This window comes from Natrix helvetica (assembly GCF_964273705.1).
Source record: "Natrix helvetica genome assembly, chromosome: 8".
NCBI classification, from domain to species: domain Eukaryota; kingdom Metazoa; phylum Chordata; class Lepidosauria; order Squamata; family Natricidae; genus Natrix; species Natrix helvetica.
The window spans coordinates 3,125,857-3,148,878 of NC_138559.1; the positions used below are offsets into that span (position 1 = coordinate 3,125,857).

At 47.3% G+C, this 23,022-nt stretch overlaps 1 protein-coding gene across 3 annotated transcripts in view; it reads left to right on the top strand.

The window, feature by feature from the left end:
• Positions 1-2,559: 2,559 nt before the first annotated feature.
• Positions 2,560-23,022, top strand: part of NCAPH (non-SMC condensin I complex subunit H) — a 39,535-nt gene continuing 19,072 nt past the window's right edge. Inside the window, exons 1-8 of one of the 3 annotated variants that reach the window (XM_081960979.1) lie at positions 2,560-2,768; positions 4,382-4,619; positions 5,378-5,471; positions 5,736-5,828; positions 7,169-7,307; positions 9,945-10,066; positions 13,637-13,829; positions 14,707-14,798. In XM_081960979.1, coding sequence (XP_081817105.1) covers positions 4,387-4,619; positions 5,378-5,471; positions 5,736-5,828; positions 7,169-7,307; positions 9,945-10,066; positions 13,637-13,829; positions 14,707-14,798 — 966 coding nt within the window. In that variant the 5' untranslated portion in view covers positions 2,560-2,768; positions 4,382-4,386. Of the gene's footprint in view, positions 2,769-4,381; positions 4,620-5,377; positions 5,472-5,735; positions 5,829-7,168; positions 7,308-9,944; positions 10,067-13,636; positions 13,830-14,706; positions 14,799-23,022 lie in introns of those variants that run through there. The other 2 variants (XM_081960978.1, XM_081960977.1) reach the window with 2 other exon arrangements.

Consider the following 23,022-nt stretch of genomic DNA (forward strand, 5'->3'; position numbering starts at 1 on the left):
CACAAAGTTAAGATAAATAACACTAAAATTACAACAATTAAAACAGTTAAAATACCCAAAAGATTTAAATTTACAGTTTAAAATTGCCAGGGAGGTTAGAGAGTTCTAATTAAGCCAGGCCGGCTAGTTGGAACAGGTGGGTCTTGAGTTTCGTGCGGAAGGAGCGGAGATCAGTCGTTGTCCTAATATCTGGGGGGAGGTCGTTCCAGAGGGCTGGGCCTATCACAGAGAAGGCCCTACTCCTGGGCGCCGCCCTCTGGCACTGCCTAGTGGACAGCACCCGGAGGAGTCCCTCTCTGTGAGAGTGGATTGGTCGCAGGGATGTATGGGGCAGGATACGATCCCGCAAATAACTAGGTCCTGTGCCATGGAGCGCTTTAAAGATGGTGATTAACACCTTGAAGCGCACCCGGTAGGCCACAGGGAGCCAGTGCAGCTCGCGCAGGAGAGGTGTTACATGGGTGAACCTCGTTCTCCCCATAATTGCCCGCGCGGCCGCATTCTGGACCAGCTGTAGTCTCCGGGTGCATCTCAAGGGGAGCCCTATGTAGAGAGCATTGCAGTAGTCCAGATGGGACGTCACCAGCGCGTGAGTGACTGTGCGAAGGGCATCCCGGTCCAATAGGGGGCGCAATTGGCGCACCAGGTGAACTTGGTGGAATGCCCCCCTCGCCACGGCTGCCACATGGTCATCCATAGACAGCCGGGCGTCTAGGAGGACACCCAAATTGCACGCCCGCTCCACGAGGGCCAGCTGCTCGCCCCCGATGGCCAGCGATGGAATACACTGGTTGAACCGGGGGGCCGGTAAGCACAGCTACTCCGTCTTGGAGGGGTTGAGTCTGAGTCTGTTGTCTCCCATCCAGACCCGTACGGCTTCCAAACACCGGGACATCATTTTGACGGCCTCGTTGGGGTGGTTCGGGGTGGAGATGTACAGCTGCGTATCGTCAGCGTACAGATGGTATCCCACCCCAAAACCACGGATGATCTCACCCAGCGGCTTCATATATGTGTTGAACAGGAGGGGCGAGAGGACCGACCCCTGCGGCACCCCACAAATGAGTGGCCTCAGGGTCGACCTCTGCTCCCCTGCCAACACACATTGCGTCTGGTCAGAGAGGTAGGAGCAGAACCACCGCAACACGGTGCCTCCTACCCCCAACCCCTCCAGCTGGCGCAATAGGATACCATGGTCGATGGTATCAAAAGCCGCTGAGAGATCTAATAGGACCAGGATAGAGGAACAACCCCTATCTCTGGCCCTCCAGAGATCATCCACCAACGCGACCAAGGCCGTCTCTGTGCTGTGCCCGGGTCGGAAGCCGGACTGGCGCGGGTCTAGATAATCAGATTCCTCCAGGTGACGTGGGAACTGTTGAGCCACCACACTCTCTACAACCTTCGTTAGAAAGGGAAGGTTGGAGACGGGACAAACTCCTCCCAGAATGGTCTCTCAAGACTCGCCTTGGACGTCCCCTCTGGAACACTGAAGGGGACCCATTCCCTCCGGATTTGAGCGATTTTATCCTGCAGGTATTCCCCAAATTCCTCTGCCCTGCCCTGCAAAGGGGCTTCCCGCGGCCTCTGTGACAAGAGGGAGCGGGTCACCCGAAACAGGGCGGCAGGATGGTTCTCTGCGGACGCAATAAGAGTGGCGCAATGTCAACGTTTGGCCACTCTTAATGCCACAAGGTAGGTCCTTAAGTAGGTTCTTACCTGTGTTCGGTTAAATTCGGAACGGGAGGATCTCCATCTACTTAATGACTAAAGTTACATCAGCACTGAAAAAAGTGACTTACGGCTGTTCTTCACACTTATGATCCTTGCAGTATCCCCATGGCCACATGATCAAAATTTGGCTCTTTGGCAACTGCCTCATATTTATGATGGTTGCAGTGTCCTGGGGTCGCCTTTTGCAACCTTCTGCCAAGCAAAGTCAGTAGGAAAGTCAGATTGACTTAACAACCAGGTTACTGATTTATCCGCAGTGATTCACTTAACTGTATGTAGCAAGAAAGGTTGCAAAATGGGGCAAAACTCACTTAACAAATGTCTCACTTAGCAATAGAAACTTTGGGTTCAATTAGGGTCGTAGATTGAGGACTACCTGTATAGGGAGATTTCTTTACTTAATGGATATTTACATGGTAGAATTGAGTTTCAAAGAACACTGATTTCGTTGTCTTGGGTGACATCTATGAAAAACATTCAGGTGCTCAGGCATGAAAATGTGCTGCTCAAACGCTAGACTTTTCCGCACACACTGAAAAAAAATTAGAGGGAATATTGTCCCTTCCAATTCTTGTTATTCTGTTAATGAACCAGTTTCCATGAACCTGAATTTTGTTCACTCTGAAACTATGAAAAACGGTCACGAGTCACTTTTTCCAGCGCCCTTGTAACTTTGAACGAACTATGGGTGTCGAGTACCACCTGTGAGAGGACTCTCTTCACTATTTCTAGCTCTATGCACCCAGCATTGCTCATGTCACTTGTTAACTCCGCCCACTCCAAGGCGCGTCACTCCAAATCCGCTCCTTGCGTGATGACTTCATACATCCTGGGCGCTTGCGCACTGCGGCCGCGGGAACGATTCAAACTAGCCGCGTCACCATAGCGAGGAGAATTCATGGCCGCTGACGACGCCGGGGAGAGAATCGTCGCCTGAGGATTACAAGCGGCCATCGACTCGTCCCCCGAACTCTGGTGAGCGAAGCGCCTTGCGGGCCAAAACGGGAATGAAGCAATTAAAACTCCTGCCTGAGGTAAATTCGGCAGCTTGCGACTTTCGGCGGAAGGTGGGAAACGCGCGCGCACAAAGCAAACAAACCAGGGGGTTGGGAGAAATGTCGCCTGGGAACTGCGCGCTGATTGGTTCTACGTGAGGAAGGGCGGGGATTTGAAGTGTTTGCTGATTGGACGGTTCAATCGGCTCGGCTGATCGCGGCGGACTAAACCCGCCGTCTGATTGACTTAAAAGATCCAAGTTGGGTGATTGAGGCGGCTGCGGGCGGAGGTTTGAAAGGGAGGAAGTGCGCACGCGCGGGAGGCCTCGCTTTAGTTCTGCTGTTTTCTACCCGTGTTAATTCGTGAACGTCGGAGTTCTTAGATTCTGACCTACAGCAGGTCTGCAGTTGCCCTAAATGCACGTTGCAGTAAAGCGAAAGCGGCCTTTCCCCGCCCTGCCACGTCCCTCCAGCAGTGGGAACTACGACTCCCAGAATGCTTAGCCAGGGGTTGAGTTGCAAATTGCAATTCCCACGTGTTTTGTTGAGCATCTCTGGAGAAGGCTGGGGCAAGGTTCCTGTAATAGTAATAGCCATTAGATTTATCTACTGTTTCACGGTGCTTTTACAGCCCTCTCTAAGCGGTTTACAGACTCAGCCTCTTGCCCCCAACAATCTGGCTCCTCATTGGACCCACCCTATTCAGGATGGAAGGCTGACTCAACCTTGAGCCAGTCAGGATCGAACTCCTGGCAGTGGGCAGTTGTCAGCCTTCAATACTGCCTTCTAACCACTGAGAGGGAAGGAAGGGAAATAGCAATAGACTTATATACCATTTCATAGTGCTTTGCAACCCTAAGCAGTTTTTGGGAAGCCTGTAAAAAAGTGTCTACATAAGGGATAGTCCCTTGTCACATTCTAGGTGCTGCTGTCAGACCTGCCAGCACTTAAACCTCTCAAGAAGTTTGTAAATTGCTCAGCGATGGAAAACATTATAAAGCGGTATATAGGTCTAAGTGCTATTGGTACTTAACGGATCTGTGGATTAGTTGCCTTTAACCTCTTTCTCCTAAATCAGGGGTGTCCAAACTTGGGAACTTTAAGACTTGTGGACTTCAACTCCCAGAATTCCCACACCCCTGTCCTAAATGCAACAATCCTTGGCTTGGTTGAAAAAGGTATAATTCTATTTGCATAGTCAGAACTGAGAATCGTCCGCCAAAATCCCTAACTAAGTTCAACATTTTCCTCCCTTAACTGCCTCCCATCGCTGACCTCCCAATGGCCAATCAGGCTCAAATGATGTTTTCAGAAGGGACGCTTCAAATGCAGGTTGGTATGCAGCTGCTTTCTTCAGTGACCTTGAAGCAGCAACTCCGAGATACAGCAGTTACTTTCGCTTTCCCCCAAGCATTCCACCTCCCGTCCACCCTCCCCAGAGTTCATGGCAGACTGTCATTGCATGGTGGCGAAGCACACAAATATAAGGTGACAGCTGCTCTGTTCCAGCACCCTATCCAACATTGACAGAAGTGAGGATTGCTGAGCATTTCCCCAAGGGCCTACACATTTTCAGTCTCTAGTTGTAAATAGTCTGGATTCCTGGCCTATCAGTTAGAACCTCTGTCTGATTGTGTTTCTTTTTTTCCTAGTGATTATGAACTTTTCAACACCACAGTCTGCTGGCTCCCAAGGCAGTGCCTCTTCCGGCAGTGTGTTTGTGTCCCCTGGCACCAGGCGACAGCCGCTCAGTGCCTCTGGCACCCCTGTGCTGCAGAACTGCCCGCAGAATGACGATGAACGGGAGAGGAAGCAGCGGAGACGCTCCAGAGTGTACGATCTACAGTTTAGCACTGAGTCGCCTCTGTCCGTACAGTCTCCTGCTAGCAAGTAAGAGCAATCTTTACACACATAAACATACTTGCCAAAAAAGAGTCATTGCACTCAAATATGCAGTGGCTGCTAGGATGCACTTTGAAGGTTTTAAGGAGATGGGCTTTTTAGCACGATTAGTTTACAAAACTGGGCCAGGTTCAATGGATGGATGGATGGATGGATGGATGGATGGATGGATGGATAGATGATGGATGGATGGATTGGTAGATGATAAAGATAGATAGATGTAGATGGTAGAGATAGATAGATAAGATGATAGATAGATGTAGATGGTAGAGATAGATAAGATGATAGATAGATAGATAGATGTAGATGGTAGAGATAGATAAAATGATAGATAGATAGATAGATAGATAGATAGATAGATGGATGTAGATGGTAGAGATAGATAGATAAAATGATAGATAGATAGATGATAGATAGATAGATAGATAGATAGATAGACAGACAGATAGATGGATGTAGATGGTAGAGATAGATAAAATGATAGATAGATGATAGATAGATAGATAGATAGATAGATAGATGGATGTAGATGGTAGAGATAGATAAGATGATAGATAGACAGATGTAGATGGTAGAGATAGATAGATAAGATGATAGACAGATAGATATTGATGGTAGAGATAGATAGATAGATAGATAGATAGATAGATAGATATGGTAGAGATGGATAGACAGATGGATGGACAGATGGATAGACAGGCAGGCAGAGCCTTATCCATGCCCTTATGTCTGCACTTGTCTTGTAGGCAAGCAGAGACATCGCTGCCAGCAATCCCACAATTGTCCAATGCTCAGATTGCAGATCATTACTCCACGTGCATCAAGCTTTCAACAGAAAACGTGAGTTCAACTTCTGCTCGCTTCTCGCACCTATACACAAGAACTGTTCCAACTTACTAGCATTAGTACTGCACATTCCATGAAAATTCACTTGACTGGGAATTCTGAGATTTTTTAAAAAAATGGATATATGTATGATACCCAGCTTTGTTTTGTAGAATTCAAGGCTGAAATTTTTTTGACCTTGGTGATGCGCACAGTTCATTGATTAAACATACTGTTCACCACCTTTTGTTGTTGTTTTAACTGTGTCTTTCTTTCCAGAAAATCACCACAAAGAATGTATTTGGCTTACACCTCATTGACTATATGACTGAAATACTCAAGCAGAAAGATTCCGAGCTCACCAACTTCAAGGTCAGGTTTCTTCCTAATTCGACTTCCTTAGGTGTACATAGAATATGAACAGCAAACATTAGGTTATCTCTCATATTGCGTGTTGTGCACGACTGAATAGAATAGAATAACAGAGTTGGAAGGGACCTTGGAGGTCTTCTAGTCCAACCCCCTGTGGTTTGAGAGACTGTGATGCCTGGGCGATGAGCATGAAACTACGGGACCGTTTCCTCTTGGTTACATTCCTTTCGGAAGAACCCTCTCCTCCCAATACCTGGCCAGCATTCTAGAGATTTATGGAACAAACCTATCTGGAAGACTGCTAGAAATAAATAAAGACCAGCCATTCCCCACCTCCCAAACAGGTGGATCTGTCCACCTTCTATTTGCTCCTGAGACTCCTGGGGCCTATTGTATGTCCATTGAAATACTGCAAAAGTCATTTTTGCTGAGATATGAAAACATTGAGTAATATTCCTGACCCTATTTCTAAATTAAGCTGATCTTCCATGTTGGTTTGGAAAGCCCTAGTTTCAGGTGAACAGGTAGAGGAGAAAAGGCAGCGGTCACCAACTGGTGGTCCGTGAGAAAATGTTGATGGTCCGCAGAAAAATTATTTGCGTTTTTTATATGGCACTAAATCAGTGGTCCTCAAACTACGGCCCCTGGGCTGGATACGTGCAATGAAAGTTTGTATTGCTGCAGAGAGTCTCTGCCTTCAGGGTTTTTTTGTGTGGGTCGGAGAAATTCCGACTTGGGTCTGCTTCAGCCTCTTGGTGAGGGGCTTTGGGCGAAGGCTGGAGGGAAGCGCTGCTGGTGGCGAAGAGCCGTAGGGCCTCGTTCCAGTGGGACTGCATCATGGCCTGGAACTGGCTGACCATCTCAGTACCTGGCCTTGCACTCCCACAGGTCTTCCCTCTGCTTGGAGAGCCTATGCTCCTAGTCCTCAGTGAGGTGCTTCTGCTGAGCCTCCTTCTCGGTCAGATCCAATTTGAGCTGAGCCAGCTGTTTTGCCAGCTCTTTCTCATGGTGGGTGCTTAGCTCCAACAATCTTCCTATTGGGGCCCTAAGGAGCCCGGGTGGGTAGGCAAGGAGTGGCTGGCAGGAGAGGGGCGAGTAGAGCCTGGTGAGGCGCCCCTTGATGTGAGTGACATCTGGTTAGCCATGCCCACCCTGTCACATGACCACCTAGCCACACCCACCCAGCCGGTCATTAGGCAGATCATATTAATGTTCTGCGGAATTTAAAATTATGAATTTAGTGGTCCCTGAGGTCCGAAAGGTTGGGGACCCCTGATTTAAGGGATAAAGTCTATCCCCAGGTTGAGATCTATGACATTTCTTTATACTTGTGTTTACAGGTAGCAGCTGGTACCCTTGACGCCAGCGCAAAGATCTACGCCGTGAGAGTGGACGCTGTCCATGCAGATGTTTATCGTGTCCTTGGAGGTCTGGGCAGAGATGCTGCACCTGCAGAGACTGAGAATAGCCAGGATCCAGGTGGCCTTTTGTTGCTATTAGCTGAGCCTATAATTCGGAATAGTTTAGCTCTTAAAAGCCTCTCCCTCCCCTTAAGATTTTTCACCCCTCCCCTCTTTGTAGGATTTTTGTTTTCATTTCCTTTGCTCATTTGAACATCAGTGTAAGGGCTCCTCTCCTAACTTAAGAAAGTGAAGACTCTTGAAACGGATTATTTCAAAAGGAACCTTTAATTAAGAAGAATGGAAGCCGTTAAGGCAAAGCACCGTCTGAATCCCCTTAGGCAATGCAAGTAGAATTAAAGTGATAGTGACCCCTACCCTTTTGTCAGAATGCAGTTTCTGGCCAATACACAAGTGTGAAAATGTTTCCTTTACCAACTGCCCTGAGAGCCAACTAAACACACATTCCCATGGCTATCTTTCGTTAGACGTTAAAGTGAGATACCCCACATGGCCATCATAAACATCCCTCCAGAGGTACTGAGATCTCTCTCCTTCCGGCGCCAGGAAAGCAGTTGTAAAATATCAGTTGTCATGGGCACCTCCAATAAATTGAATGGATTTTTTTCCATTTCCTTTGCTCATTTGAACATCAGAACAAAAAACATGGAGCATTGATGCAGGCCACACTCACATTACCGAGCAAATTGGATCAACCATCTATTTTAGTAACAAGTATGATACTTAAATAGCAAGGGTCACGTTGGGAAACTTTGGGCACCTGGGACCACCCAGCTCCAGATTGAGAGAGGCAGAAAGCAAAAGGGTTGGGGGCTGTGTAATGAATATAAAGGAGCTGGGATTTTTGAATTGTTTTTATTGCTTTAAGGAGGATTTGCTTTTTTTTCTTCTTTTTCTTAACTACCCATATTTTTCGGAGTATATGACGCACCTTAGTTTTGTGTGAGGAAAATAGGGGGGAAAAACATCTGCCTACCAGGTATTCATCTGGCTTCAGCTGGTTTTGAGGGCGCATGTGCCCTTTTTATCCCCGGGTTATATAAATATATAAATTTCTCCTGAAGCATAAAATAGAAGAGAAAATCGTGAAAGAACAAATGATAAAATGGGCACAGAACTTTGGCTATAATATTGAATTGGATAAATGGGGAAAACTTTGGGGAACAAACTTAAAAATGACACTATCAGTTGCATACAAGGGAAATCGGTACAAAATGTTTTACAGATGGCACCTGGCACCAACAGGGTTAGCTAAAATCTCAACAAATACCTCCCCAAAATGCTGGAAATGTGAATCAATACATGGAACATACTACCACTTATGGTGGATCTGTGAGGAGGCTAAAAAATTTGGAAAAGGATCAAAAAGTGGCTAGAGGTAATAACAGGTGTTAAAATAGAATGGAAACCTGAACTTTTTTTTATTAGGAATAATGACTGAAATATAAAAAAGAAATTCAGTATTTAATATTACATATTATGGTGGCAAGGACTGCCTTTGCCCAGAAATGGAAAAACAAATTAATTCCAAGCGAAGATGAAATAATAAGAAAGGTTATGGACTGTGCTGAAATGGACAAATTAACAAAAGAAATCCAGAAAAAGAAGAAACAGAATACTACCAGATATGGGATAAATGGTATAGGTGGATGGAGGAAAGAAACAAGGATCAATGAAGGAAGACAACAAAGCCCAAAAATAGTAGTTAAGGAGAATTAACACATATATATGTATCCAAGTGGTTTAAACTTACTAGAGGTAATCAGCCAATATAGCAGACAGAGGAATAAGATAAGAGGGTTAAGAATGGTGAAATACAAATGAAATATAATAGAAGGTGAAACAATATAAGGTGAGCGATATCGATTGGCAATTGCTAATAGAAAGAACAGGAAGCTCCTGTTCGTATTGTATTGTGTAAATGTGGTGTACATCTACGTTTTGTGTGTGTATTTCACATGTTTGTAAATAAAATCTAAAACTAAAAAAAAATGGCTTGTAAAGCACAGCTGATTGTCGGAGATGGAAGCAATGAGAAAAGCAGGCAAAGCAGGGAAGATAGCTTAACTTGTTGGTGACTCATTAGGGTTGAAAAACAGCTTCAAAAAAGCTACATTCGGCGTATAAGACACACCCAAATTTTCAGCCTCTTTTAGGGGGGGAAAGTGCGTCATATTCTGAAAAATATGGTATATTAAATCAGGTCCTAAGAATGACAGAACAATTTACATTCCATTTCAAATGAGAAGAAATTGTGCCACCCATGTTTGATTTGGGTTTGGGCTGTTTGCAACCCTGGAGCTGGGAATTGCTGACTTCAGATATAAAACAGGATTTACTAAGCATCATCTCTGCAGCAGAAAACAAAAGTAATAGAAAGATTTAACCTCTTCTTGCAAAAAATAACACATTTAAGACCCCCAAAACAACTCCACATACACATATTGGAGGATCCTTTCACCATTGTTAACGGACACAATGTGTAATTTCCAGGATAGTGTTGTATTATGTCACCCAAACCAGAATTTCAATATTGAGATTTGCTTGAACGCAATTTTTTTCCTGATGAGTGAATTAAAAAAAAAAAAACCAATAGTTGGCGTGTTGGATTTTCTCATTAAATCGCATTTGACAATATTTTCAGCAAGCTTTGGTTAAAAATGCTGTAGAAAATTCCACTCCTGGACTTTCCTAGGTGGCGAAAAGGAAGATTTGGACCATTCTAAGAAGCGTTCGATTAAGAGGAAGCATCTGTACAAAACCATTGAGAAAAATTTGAATAACATCAATGTCTCCGAGACGGAGCGCAAATGTGAGGTGAGGCCTCTATAAAAATGACTCTTCTTCAGAGGTTGTATTCAGCAGGTTCTGATCAGTTCTGGAGAACTGGTACTGGATATTTTGCAGTATTCTTCCCCTGGAATGGGTTGGGAATGGAGTTTTTACATTATCCTTCCCTGGAGTGGTGAGGGAACGACCTGAACAGTCTTCTATGTGCGCTGCGAGGAGAATCCAAGCATGGGTTAAATTTGTCCATTGGCCTAGAGACTGAGTTATGTAATTGTTGACCATGCCTCCTCTGACTGGATGGTTCAGTTTTGTACGAAGTCCCAGCCAAACCAAGAGATGAAACAATGTCACGGAAGGCTGTAGTCTGTGTGGTAAGTAAGTCAGTGACTGTCCAGTGTTCCAGGGGCCAGCCGTGCTGGCAGACGAGGAGTGATGTCAGTTCCCGGACCAGCCGAAGCCGAGGGCGGGTTTGGATTCCCCTTGCAGCACACATAGAAGGACCGTTCAGGTAAGTCTACGGTCGTTCTCCTGTGCGCTGCTTGGGGAATCCAAGCATGGGACATGCCAAAGCAATGAAGTCAAGGGTGGGAGCTAGGCTGGTCAGGGGTCCCAGGTGATGAGATCACCCTCTGCAAGACCTGCCTCCCGAATGATGCCTCAGCCGAGGCGTATATGTCCACCTTGTAGTGTCTGATGAAGGGCGACGGTGATGACCAGGTTGCCGCCCTGCATATGTCCTCCACCGAGGCTTGCATGGCCCAGGCTGCTGTGGTGGCTGCGCTTCTGGTGGAGTGTGGCGTGATGCGTCTTGGGACCGGACGGGATTGACTGTCATAGGCCAGGGCGATTCACGCTTTCAGCCAACGGCCAGTGGTGTGTGAGGACACCCTCTGCCCCATGGAAGATGGTTGAAATGACACAAAGAGTGCTTCCGACCTCCTGAATGCCGCAGTGCGCTTCACATAGCCACGGAGCACCCTGAGAGCATCCAGGTTATGCCAACGTCGTTCCAACGGGTGTGAAAGATGTGGGCAGAAGTCAGGAAAAATCAGTTCCTGTGCTCTGTGGAACCAGGAGTTGATCTTCAGAAGGAAGGTGGGGTCGAGGCGCAAGATGACCCTGTTCGGATGGAAGATACAGAGGTCTGCACAGACTGATAGTGCTGCTAGTTCCGACACCCTCCTGGCCGAGGTGATGGCCACCAGGAACGCCGTCTTAAAGGTCAACAATCGGAGACTGATGGTATGGATGGGCTCGAATGGAGCAGATGTGAGAGCCCCAAGGACCAGGGATAGATCCCAGGTAGGGTAGCGATGCGCTACCGGTGGTCTGAGGTTTGTCGCGCCCTTCAAGAATGAGTGGACCCTTGGTGACAGGTCAACGGACGGCCATGCCCACTGTTAACGACGGTCGATAAGGCCGCGACCTGGCAGCTGAGTGTGGCAGGTGCCAGGCCCCTGTCCATGCCCATTTGCAAAAAGTCTACCTGTGGTATGGACGCTGTGGTCAGATCTGCGCTGGCTGAGTGACACCATCTGCAGAAGGCCTGCCAGGTTGCCTCATAGATACATGTTGTAGAGGGGCGTCGAGACGCCAGGATTGTGTCGATGACCTTGGTAGAGAAGTGTTGTGTCAGGATAGCCCGCTCATGTGTCACACGGCTAACTAGCACCTGGGGGTTCGGGTGTAGAAGAGCCCCCTGGGAGAGATGGAGGGAATGGAGATTTTGCAGTATCCTTCCCCTGGAGCGGGGAGGGAATGGAGATTTTGCAGTATCCTTCCCCTGGAGTGGGGAGGGAATGGAGATTTTACAGTATATTTCCTGTGGAGTGGGGAGGAAATGGGATTTTGCAGTATCCTTCCCCTGGAGTGGGGAGGGAATGGAGATTTTGCAGTATTCTTCCCCTGGAGTGGGGAGGGAATGGAGATTTTGCAGTATCCTTCCCCTGGAGTGGGGAGGGAATGGGGATTTTGCAGTATCCTTCCTCTGGAGCGGGGAGGGAATGGAGATTTTGCAGTATCCTTCCCCTGGAGTGGGTAGGGAATGGAGATTTTGCAGTATTGTTCCCCTGGAGTGGGTAGGGAATGGAGATTTTGCAATATCCTTCCCCTGGAGTGGGGAGGGAATGGAGATTTTACAGTATATTTCCTGTGGAGTGGGGAGGGAATGGGGATTTTGCAGTATCCTTCCCCTGGAGTGGGGAGGGAATGGAGATTTTGCAGTATTCTTCCCCTGGAGTGGAGAGGGAATGGAGATTTTGCAGTATCCTTCCCCTGGAGTGGGGAGGGAATGGGGATTTTGCAGTATCCTTCCTCTGGAGTGGGGAGGGAATGGAGATTTTGCAGTATCCTTTCCTGGAGTGGGGAGAGAATGGGGATTTTGCAGTATTGTTCCCCTGGAGCGAGGAGGGAATGGAGATTTTACAGTATCCTTCCCCTGGAGTGGGGAGGGAATGGAGATTTTGAAGTATCCTTCCTCTGGAGTGGGGAGGGAATGGAGATTTTGCAGTCTTCTTCCCCTGGAGTGGGGAGGGAATGGGGATTTTGCAGTATCCTTCCCCTGGAGTGGGCAGGGAATGGGGATTTTACAGTATCCTTCCTCTAGAGTGGGGAGGGAATGGAGATTTTACAGTATATTTCCTGTGGAGTGGGGAGGGAATGAGATTTTGCAGTATCCTTCCCCTGGAGTGGGGAGGGAATGGAGATTTTGCAGTATTCTTCCCCTGGAGTGGGGAGGGAATGGAGATTTTGCAGTATCCTTCCCCTGGAGTGGGGAGGGAATGGGGATTTTGCAGTATCCTTCCTCTGGAGCGGGGAGGGAATGGAGATTTTGCAGTATCCTTCCCCTGGAGTGGGGAGGGAATGGAGATTTTGCAGTATTGTTCCCCTGGAGTGGGGAGGGAATGGAGATTTTGCAGTCTTCTTCCTCTGGAGTGGGGAGGGAATGGAGATTTTGCAGTATCCTTCCCCTGGAGTGGGGAGGGAATGGGGATTTTGCAGTATCCTTCCTCTGGAGTGGGGAGGGAATGGAGATTTTGCAGTATTGTTCCCCTGGAGTGGGGAGGGAATGGAGATTTTACAGTATCCTTTCCCTGGAGTGGGGAGGGAATGGAGATTTTGCAGTATCCTTTCCTGGAGTGGGGAGGGAATGGAGATTTTGCAGTCTTCTTCCCCTGGAGTGGGGAGGGAATGGAGATTTTGCAGTCTTCTTCCCCTGGAGTGGGGAGGGAATGGAGATTTTGCAGTATTCTTCCCCTGGAGCGAGGAGGGAATGGAGATTTTGCAGTATTCTTCCCCTGGAGTGGGGAGGGAATGGAGATTTTGCAGTATCCTTTCCCTGGAGCGAGGAGGGAATGGAGATTTTGCAGTATTCTTCCCCTGGAGTGGGGAGAGAATGGGGATTTTGCAGTATCCTTCTCCTGCAGTGGGGAGAGAATGGAGATTTTGCAGTCTTCTTCCCCTGGAGTGGGGAGGGAATGGAGATTTTACAGTATCCTTCCCCTGGAGTGAGGAGGGAATGTAAATCATGATTTAAATCAAATCCACCCTGCTTTAATTCAGCCACCACCTCCCGTTTTTTCCTGTTTTTATCTTCAGAGCGATCCCATGTTCCAGAAAACAGCCTCGTCCTTCGATGAATGCAGTACAGCTGGGGTGTTCCTTACCACGCTGCACACGCACAGCTACCTCAGTGAAGTCCTGTTCGATTCCACGGTTGTTCCTCTGCCATCTTCTTCTGGGACTTCTGAGATACCAAGTTCTTCTCATGTGAAAGTGACTGATTTAAAATGTAGGTGTGACAAATAGGCTGCAAACGATTCTAATTACAATGTGTATTTTGAGTGTGTTATTTATTGATACAGAGCAAGAAGGACAAAAAAAATCATGTTTGGTCTTCCACTTTTCCCGCTATAACTCTTGAACTAAACCAGGGGTCGGCAGCCTTAAACACTCAAAGAGCCATTTGGAGCCGTTTCCCACAGAAAAGAAAACACCAGGAGCCACAAAAGCCTCCTGCGCCTGACTATTTCCTGAGTGGCCACAAAACTAGCACATGTAGTTGAATTAAATGTTGTTTTCTTCTGAAACTTTTCCTTTCTTGGATGTATCCATGGTTGGCCTACCGGGGCTTGAAAAGCTCAATAAATCACATGCCAGTGGGTGTCGCACATTGGTGGCTATGACGCATATTTTGAGTCAGAGGGAGTCGCAGTAGAGGGATGAAAGAGCCACATGTGGCTCCAGAGCCGCAGGTTGCTGATCCCTGACCTAAACATAGTTCATAGAAATTACTGTTGTTCACTCCTCTTTTTCCTCCTCTTTCTGCCATTCCAAATTATTAATGTTCAAACTTTTATTTCAAGATTAATTGGTAGCCCTCTACATACAACCATCCATTTAGTGACCATTTGAAGATTCAATAGCATTGAAAAAGAGGTGTTTTCATGCTTGCAACCCCACAGTCACATGATCCAAATTTGGACGCTTGGCAACTGGCATGTACTTAATGACAGTTGCAGTGTCCCTGGGTCACATGATCACTTGGCAAACTTCTCATAAGGGAAGTCAATGGGGGAGGATGAGTAAGCTTGCTGACATAAGAGATTTTAATAGCGTTGAATCTCAGATTTCTTGCTGAATTCCCCCTTTTTTGCTATCCTATCTAGCCATCCTTCTACGTTGCGTTGAAAAATCCGCCATCTGCCCTTCGTTGTCCGGCTTTCTGTTTACACAGTGGAACAGTGAAACCCACAATGAGGTATGCAAATTTGGTTGCTGCTTTGTGTCAAAAGTAGTTGCCAGAGTGATCTTATACTGGAGTCCAACATTTGTTTAATTTATATCCAGGAGGTTCCACCATCTCGTGGGCTACCTGGTTTCTTACCAAATCTCCTTTTCTAGAGGTTTTCTCAAGTTCTGTTAGGAAATGTTTAACTTAAGAAAGCTTGAACCTTGACTGCGAAGTTTTTTGAATAATGTAAGTTCATTGGGCTTTTCTCAGCTCTATCATTACTTGTGTAGATGTTGAGACTGGAAAAAGTTCAGAGAAGAGCAGCTAAGATGATCAAAGGCCTGGAGATTAAAACATATGAAGAACGGCTGCAGGATTTGGGTTTGGCTAGTCTAAAGAAAATAAGAATTAGGAGTGAGATTATAGCAGTCTTCCAGTATTTGAGATGCTGCCACAAAAAAGGGGGGTAAATTATTTTCAAGCTTGGGCTTAAAATGGGAACAGAGCTGCCGTCTTTCTGTAAATCTTGGTGGGAGGGGATGGGGTGCTGGCTTTGTTTCAGTAAGTGGAGTGATTGGTTGTGTGGTTGTATCATGATTGGTAGATTGGTGCTGATTGGTGCTGGCTGTGTGTGCATTGTTGTTTTGTATTGTAACGGCTTGGGTGGTGGGTGGTGTTCGTTTGTTGGCTAGGGCTGGTTTCCAGATGTTTGGTAGGCGGGAGGTATCATCACGTTTATTCATATTGTGGGGGTGTTTCTCTATTTTGATGGCTTCCATAATTATTCTCTTGTTGAGGTGTTCTGTTTTGGAGATTAACCTGGCTCCTTCAAAGTTGATTTCATGTCCTGTAGTTAAAGCTATCTATAATCTATATATATATATAATATATATAATGTTTTTCAACAAACATAGACAAACAAGGCATGAACATAAAAGTATCTTCCATTTCATATAGTGTGTCGATTGGTCACAGAGTTTTTGTGCATTCTTTCCATAGTCATCAATTACACCTATATAAATAAAAATGTAATGTTTGTTTGTTCAAAATCTCAAATCTCCGATGGTTCTTCACCAATTGTTTTGAAATTTTGACACAACATTGCATTCAACTACGCACATGTTTTTATATACGTATATTACATAGATGTCACACCTGTGACAGGTAAAAACATGCTTTTTTGTAAAAACATGCTTTTTTGAAAACCAGCGCCATCTGCTGGATGTAAAAGCAACACATGCTATACCAGTGATGGTGAACCTATGGCACGCGTGCCACAAGTGGCACACGAAGCCATTTGTCAGGGCACGCGAGGTGCTGCCCTGTCAGCTGGCCAGCGCGCATGCGCGCACTGGCCAACTGAGTTCACCTTTTTAAAAGCTATTTTTCGCCTTCCCCAGGCTCCAGAGGCTTTATAGGAGCCTGGGGAGGGTGAAAAGAGCCTCCCCAGCCCCCCCGGAGGCTTCAGGGACCGTCCGGAGGCTTCCCTGAAGCCTTCGGAACGCTTAAAACCACCCTCCAAGCAAACCGGAAGTGACTTCCGGGTTGCTCGGAGGGTGGTTTTAAGCGTTCCGAAAGCTTCAGGGACCATCTGGAGGCTTCCCTGACATGTTCGGTTTGCTCGGAGGGTCGTTTTAAGCATTCCGAAGGCTTCAGGGACCGTCCGGAGGTTTCCCTGATGCCTTTGGAGCGCTTAAAACGACCCTCCGAGCAACCCGGAAGTGCTCGGAGGGTGGTTTTAAGCGTTCCAAAGGCTTCAGGGAAGCCTCTGGACGGTCCCTGAAGCCTCCGGTGTTAGGGTTCTAAATACCATGCAGAAATAAATCATTGTCCAAGGCAAAACATCCTTAAAGGTGCAATTTATTCCGCAGGCATGTTAGCACGGCTATGGAAATTCCAACTCTAAATTACATCCTGTAAGTTCACCCAGTTGAAAGTTCATGATCTCTCCCCACACCCACAAATCCATCACATGTTCCAATCATCATCTTCCACGCTGGCATGTACACCCATCATCTTCCGGCCAGGTGTCGAGATGCGGAGACAAAAGATGACCTTGGCTTCTATAAAAGAATGTCAACATACATTCCACAATCCTACTCCTTTCTATTCCCCCCTCCCAACTACTACACTAATGAAACAGCATAGAGAATTATTAAAAAGTGTGGCAGGCCAAAGATCCTAAAAAGAATATAACTACAGGCCTGACGGCGGCCTCTCCTCAAAAGAAAAATGTTTCCTGCAAAGAGAATAACATAAAAGTTAACATAACAAAATTAACCACCTTTTCTCCACCCAGGGGAACCCCTTGACTTCTCGGGAAACTTCCCATTGACTTGCTTTACTAACTTCTCCACTTTTAGGTTCCCACTGTTCACCCAATTAGCTTCAGACCAAGGGTAACCCTTCCAATGCACTAAGTACTGTAAGCAACCCCTATTCAGCCTAAAATCTACAATTTTTTCCACCTCAGATTGTGTTTCCCCTTCTATCACTACAGGAGGAGATTGAGCTTGGGTGGATGCTCTTCTGTTAGACCCAATTACTGGTTTCAACAAGCTACAATGAAATTCTGGGTCAATTTCCCCTAGACTTCTGGGTAGACTGAGTTGAACTGTAACTGGGTTAACTATCTTCACTATTGGGAATGGACCTAGAAATTTTGGACCCAATTCCTTGCTAAGCATTTCTAATCTTATGTATTTGGTAGATAAAAAACCATTGTCCCCCACATGGTAGGGGTTTTGGAGCGAGCGATGTTGATCATCTTGCTTCTGGTAGGCTTCTGCCGCAACTGCTAGAGCCTTCTTCGTATTCTCCCATCCTTTCTTTAGCATGTCCATCCATTCACTCAAAGACATGAAAGAAGGAGGTTCTCTAGGCAACTCAGGCATGGCAACAACTTCCATGCAACTGGTAATCTGGAAACCCGCTAATCCTCTGCTGCTGTGGACCGCATCGTTGTACGCCACTTCGGCGAAGGGTAGCAAGTCCGACCAGTTGTCGTGCTGATAGTCCACAAAACACCTGATGTATTGTTCCACCACCGAATTGGCTCCCTCTGCTGCGCCGTTCATGCTGGGATGAACCTCTGAGCTCAGTTCTTGTGTGGACCCAATAGATCTCAGGACCTCTCTCCAGAACTTGGCTGTGAACTGGGCTCCGCGGTCTGAAATGATCCTCTTGGGTACTCCATGCAGGCGATAAATGTGTTTCACAAACATTTTTGCTAATTCGTTTGCGGATGGCAATCCTGAGCAAGCAATAAAGTGTGCCTGCTTAGAAAACAAATCAATAACAGTCCAAATTACTTTATGCCCACTGCTGTCTGGGAGTTCCACGATGAAGTCCATTGCGACCTCTTCCCATGGCCGTTTCGGGCTCTCTGCTGCAGGTGCTGTAGGTTCTGGGCTCTTGGATCCAATCATCCACGGCTGGCCTTGTTCCTCCTCCGAGGCCTCCCCCTTGGTAGGACTCTTCGTCACCTGAAGTTGGGGGTCCTCTTCCAGAGGTCGGTTGGGCATTTCCCCCTCCGAGGCCTCCCCTTTAGTTGGACTCTTTGTCACCTTCAGTTGGGGATCCTCCTCTGGAGATTGTTTGCCCTTTTCCTCTTCCGAGGCCTCCCCCTTGGTAGGACACTTTGTCACTTTAAGTTGGAGATCCTCTTCCAGAGGCTGTTGGCCCAGATGACTTTGCTGTGCGGGCATCTGGGGCCCTCTCTTAACCACCGTGGCAATTGGTACACACGTTCGTTCTTCGGCAATTCCCTCCTCCGAGGCCTCCCCCTTGGTAGGACTCTTTGTCACCTTAAGTTGGGGATCCTCCTCCGGAGATTGTCTGCCCTTTTCCTCTTCCGAGGCCTCCCCCTTGGTAGGACACTTCCTCACCTTAAGTTGGGGATCCTCTTCCAGAGGTTGTTGGCCCAGATGACTCTTCTGTGGTGGCATCTGGGACCCTCTCTTTACCGCTGTGGTGGTTGGTGCGCACGTTTGTGGCATTGAGGCTGAAGCCAAGCACTCTGACGCTCTGTGGCCAAGTTGACAACAATGGTGGCATTTAATTGGGCCCCACGAGGAATGGACCCTAGTTACATCTCTAAACTCAGGAACCGTTTCATCACACTGCCTTGCTCTCCAACTTGCAGCTGCCCCCTTGGTAAACCCTTCTTCCATGGTGGAGATTGCTTCTCTGTAGGAAGGTGGAGTAAGAACCTTTTGGGGCATTGCAGATGCACCTTGTCCCGCTTCCCATCTTGCAGGCCTGGCTTTGGTAAACCCTTCTTCCATGGAGATTTCTTCTCTGTAGGAAGGTCTGGTAAGAACCTTTTGGGGCTTGCAGGGGAGACTGGAACCGGTGGGGAGGTCAATCCCTCGGTTGGCCACTCCCCAGCTTTCTGCCATGGTGCCATCTGCTGAGGGAGGGCAGGTGCCCACTGGCATCCCTCCCATCCATGACCTGGGGTTAAGACCCATCCCGGGGTTGCCTGCTTCACAGGTTGCAGCTCAACCAATGATGGCTGGCTAGGGGGTTTTACGTGCCAAGGACTCTCCTGCTGGCTTGGAGGAGTTATGGGCCAAGTAGGTGCCCTTTGCTGGCTTGGATGAGTTATGGGCCAAGTAGGTGCCCTCTGCTGGCTTGGAGCATTTCCCCATGCTGATGGCAAAGGAGTTGGTAAGTAGCATCTCTTCCATCCAAGTCCTGGGAGGAAAGCCCAATTTACTGCCCAATTTGCTTCATTTACTGGTTGCAGCCCCATTTGTGGTGGCTTGCAAGTGACAGATGCTGGAAAAATCCCTTCTTCCTGCCTCCTTTGAAATTCCCATTTTGAAAGGGAATCTTTCTCCCAGCTAGTTGCAGGGTGATAAGCCATTTCATTTATTGCCGTCTGGAAGGAGCCCAAACCTCTGTTCTAGGTTTTTTTTTTTCCAAGCCTTGCTTCCAAGCTGGGGGGAAGGAGGGGGAGCATGCACTCACAATTTGCTGAAGAAGTACGTCTGCGACCTTCCTTCGTCTTGTCGTGTCTCCTCCTGCATTCCTCCTGATGCAATTAAACTGGAAGCAGCATTCCATTGCCTTTGAAGTTCCGCACTCCGCTTCTTATCACCAAAAGCTTCTCATTTATTCTTCGCTGATATTTACGCTGTCCCGGTCAGCGTTGGGAATGCCGAGACCCCCATCACCAGCCCCCCCCCTGCAAGGGGGGGGTGCTAGTGAATTATTTTGAGAGAGAGAGTTGGAATAATGTTAGGGTTCTAAATACCATGCAGAAATAAATCATTGTCCAAGGCAAAACATCCTTAATGGTGCAATTTATTCCGCAGGCATGTTAGCACGGCTATGGAAAATTCCAACTCTGGAAGTACATGCTCTGGGTTCACCCAGTTGAAAGTTCATGATCTCTCCCCACACCCACAAATCCATCACATGTTCCAATCATCACCTTCCACGCTGGCATGTACACCCATCTTCTTCCGGCCAGGTGTCAAGATGCGGAGACAAAAGATGACCTTGGCTTCTATAAAAGAATGTCAACATACATTCCACAATCCTTTCTATTCCCCCCTCCCAACTACTACACTAATGAAACAGCATAGAGAATTATTAAAAAGTGTGGCAGGCCAAAGATCCTAAAAAGAATATAACTACAGGCCTGACATCCGGAGGGCCTCCGGGGGGCGGGGGAGGCTCTTTTCGCCCTCCCCAGGCTCCTATAAAGCCTCTGCTACTTTTCCATATTCCTCTATTTTTTTCAATCAGTTTAGGTGCAGTTTCTAGTGGGTCCTCTAAGATGAAGACCAAGTCATCTGCAAATGCTTGGAGTTTGTATTCTTTTAAAATTTTCATTCCTTTTATATAAGTATAATCTTTATTGTCATTGTACTTAAATACAACGAAATTGGTTTGTTGGAAATTGGAAATTATATCTTTTCCTTCTCTAATATTTATGTTTAAAACTTCTAATGTTACGATGAATAACAGAGGGGATAGTGGACAGCCTTGTCTTGTCCCTTTCCTTATTTCAATAGAGTCTGTTAATTCTCCGTTTATCATTATCCTTGCTGTTTGTTTGTGGTATATTGTTTCTATGGCTTGAGTAAATTTCTTACCAAAGCCCACCTGTTCCATTTGTAACAACATAAATTGCCAGCTCACGTTATCAAAGGCTTTCTGAGCATCTAAAAACAACAGAGCCATTTGTTTTTCAGGATGAGCCTCATAGTATTCCAAAGTGTCCAGAATTATTCTCATATTATCTTTAATTTGTCTCTGGTAAAAACCCACTCTGGTCAGGATGAATAAAGTTGTTTAAGTATTTTTGAGTCATTCTGCCAATATTGAAGCAAATAGCTTATAGTCTGAGTTTAATAGAGAAATAGGTCTATAGTTCTTGATTTGAAGTGGGTCGGCCTCCTTGTCAATGGAGGTTTTTAACCTTTTTTGGCTCGCGTGCCACAAGTGGGGGGAGCGCAGGGGGGTCGAGTGCGGGCGTGCCACACCCATAATGCAACGCGTGACCCCCCCAGTGCGCATGCGCGCACATCACGCGACCCCCCCCCATTTTTACATTTTTTTGCCCTCCCCAGGCTCCAGGGGCTTTATAGGAGCCTGGGGAGGGCGAAAAGAGCCTCCCCCGACCCCCCGGAGGCCCTCCGGAGGCTTCAGGGACTGTCCGGAGGCTTCCCTGAAGCCTTCGGAGCGCTTAAAACCACCCTCCGAGCAAACCGGAAGTGACTTCCGGGTTGCTCGGAGGGTCGTTTTAAGCACTCCGAAGGCATTAGGGAAGCCTCGGACGGTCCCTGAAGCCTTCGGAGCGCTTAAAACCACCCCCCGAAGGGTGGTTTTAAGCGTTCCGAAGGCTTCAGGGACGGTCCCTGAAGCCTCCGGGGGGGCGGGGGAGGCTCTTTTCGCCCTCCCTAGGCTCCTATAAAGCCTCTGGAGCCTGGGGAAGGCGAAAAATAACTTTTAAAAATGTGAACTTAGCTGGCCAGCGCGCGCATGCCCTGACAGATGGCTCCGCGTGCCACTTGTGGCACGCGTGCCATAGGTTCGCCATCACGGGTCTAGACAGTAACTTATCTGAAATGGTGTAGGTCAGTGATAGCAAACCTTTTTCGCCTCGGGTGCCAAAAGCACATACGTGCGCACTATCACACGAACTCGAGTGCCCACCCACATAACTTAATGTCCCCCCTCACATGTGTGGACCGTGCATTTTTGCACAAGGCTTCCTCGCCACTCCCTGCTCTGGCTGCTTCCCCTTGGATAACACCCAGTGAGAGGAGAAGTTGCTCTGCCACTAACGGGCAGAGATTGGGGTGGGGGTGGGGGGATGCTCAAGTGTGCTCCTGTGTAAAAAAACCTTCCCTTATCATTTTCCTGTGTAAAGATTGGGCCCTTTTTACAATGGCAGGTGTGAGTCCAGTTGCTAAATTCTCCCCTTCTATTAAAGAGGATCCTGGGCACTACAGTCAATAGACAAATGAGGAAGGGAGCTGCTGGCACAGGGGAAAGACAAGCGGCAAGGAAAGAAGAAAAAACAGCTTTTTTCCCTCAAGGTGGCTGCTCTGTTTCCCCCCCCCCTCCCCCATGCTAGCACAGAGGATCCTGCCTGGTCGCTGCAATCCAAAGGGAAATGAGGAAGAGAGCAATCTGCATGAGAGAAAGACAAGCAACAAGGAAAGAAGAAAAAGCAGCTTTTTTCCCTCAAGGTGGCTGCTCTGTTGCCCTTTTCTCCATTTCAGCACCACTCCATGGAGCCTGTCCCACCCCCCATCGCCCAGGTCCTCGTATCTCCCAAGCATTTCTTTTCCTATTTAATTTCCCCTCCATAGCATTTTTCCATCGTGTTTCTTGCCGTTTTGGACAGGAAAACAAAGTTTGTGGGACTAAAAAAAACCTCCTTTCAATCAATCAATTCCAACTTTGCGAGATCTCTTCCCCCCTCCCCCCAAGTTGTAATTGATTGAAGTTTTGTTTTGTTTCATTTCCCTGTGGATTCAAGCGATCGGGCAGGATCCTTTTTAGTAGCAGGGAAGGAGGGGGGAACAGAGCAGCCAGCACGAGTGAAAGAAGCCTCTTTCCTTGCCGCTTGTCTTCTCCCCCTCCCCCCTGCTGGCAACTCTCCTCATTTCCCTGTGGATTCAAGCGATCAGGCAGGATCCTTTTTAGTAGCAGGGGAGGAGGGGGGAACAGAGCAGCCAGCACGAGTGAAAGAAGCCTCTTTCCTTGCCACTTGTCTTTCCCCCTCCCC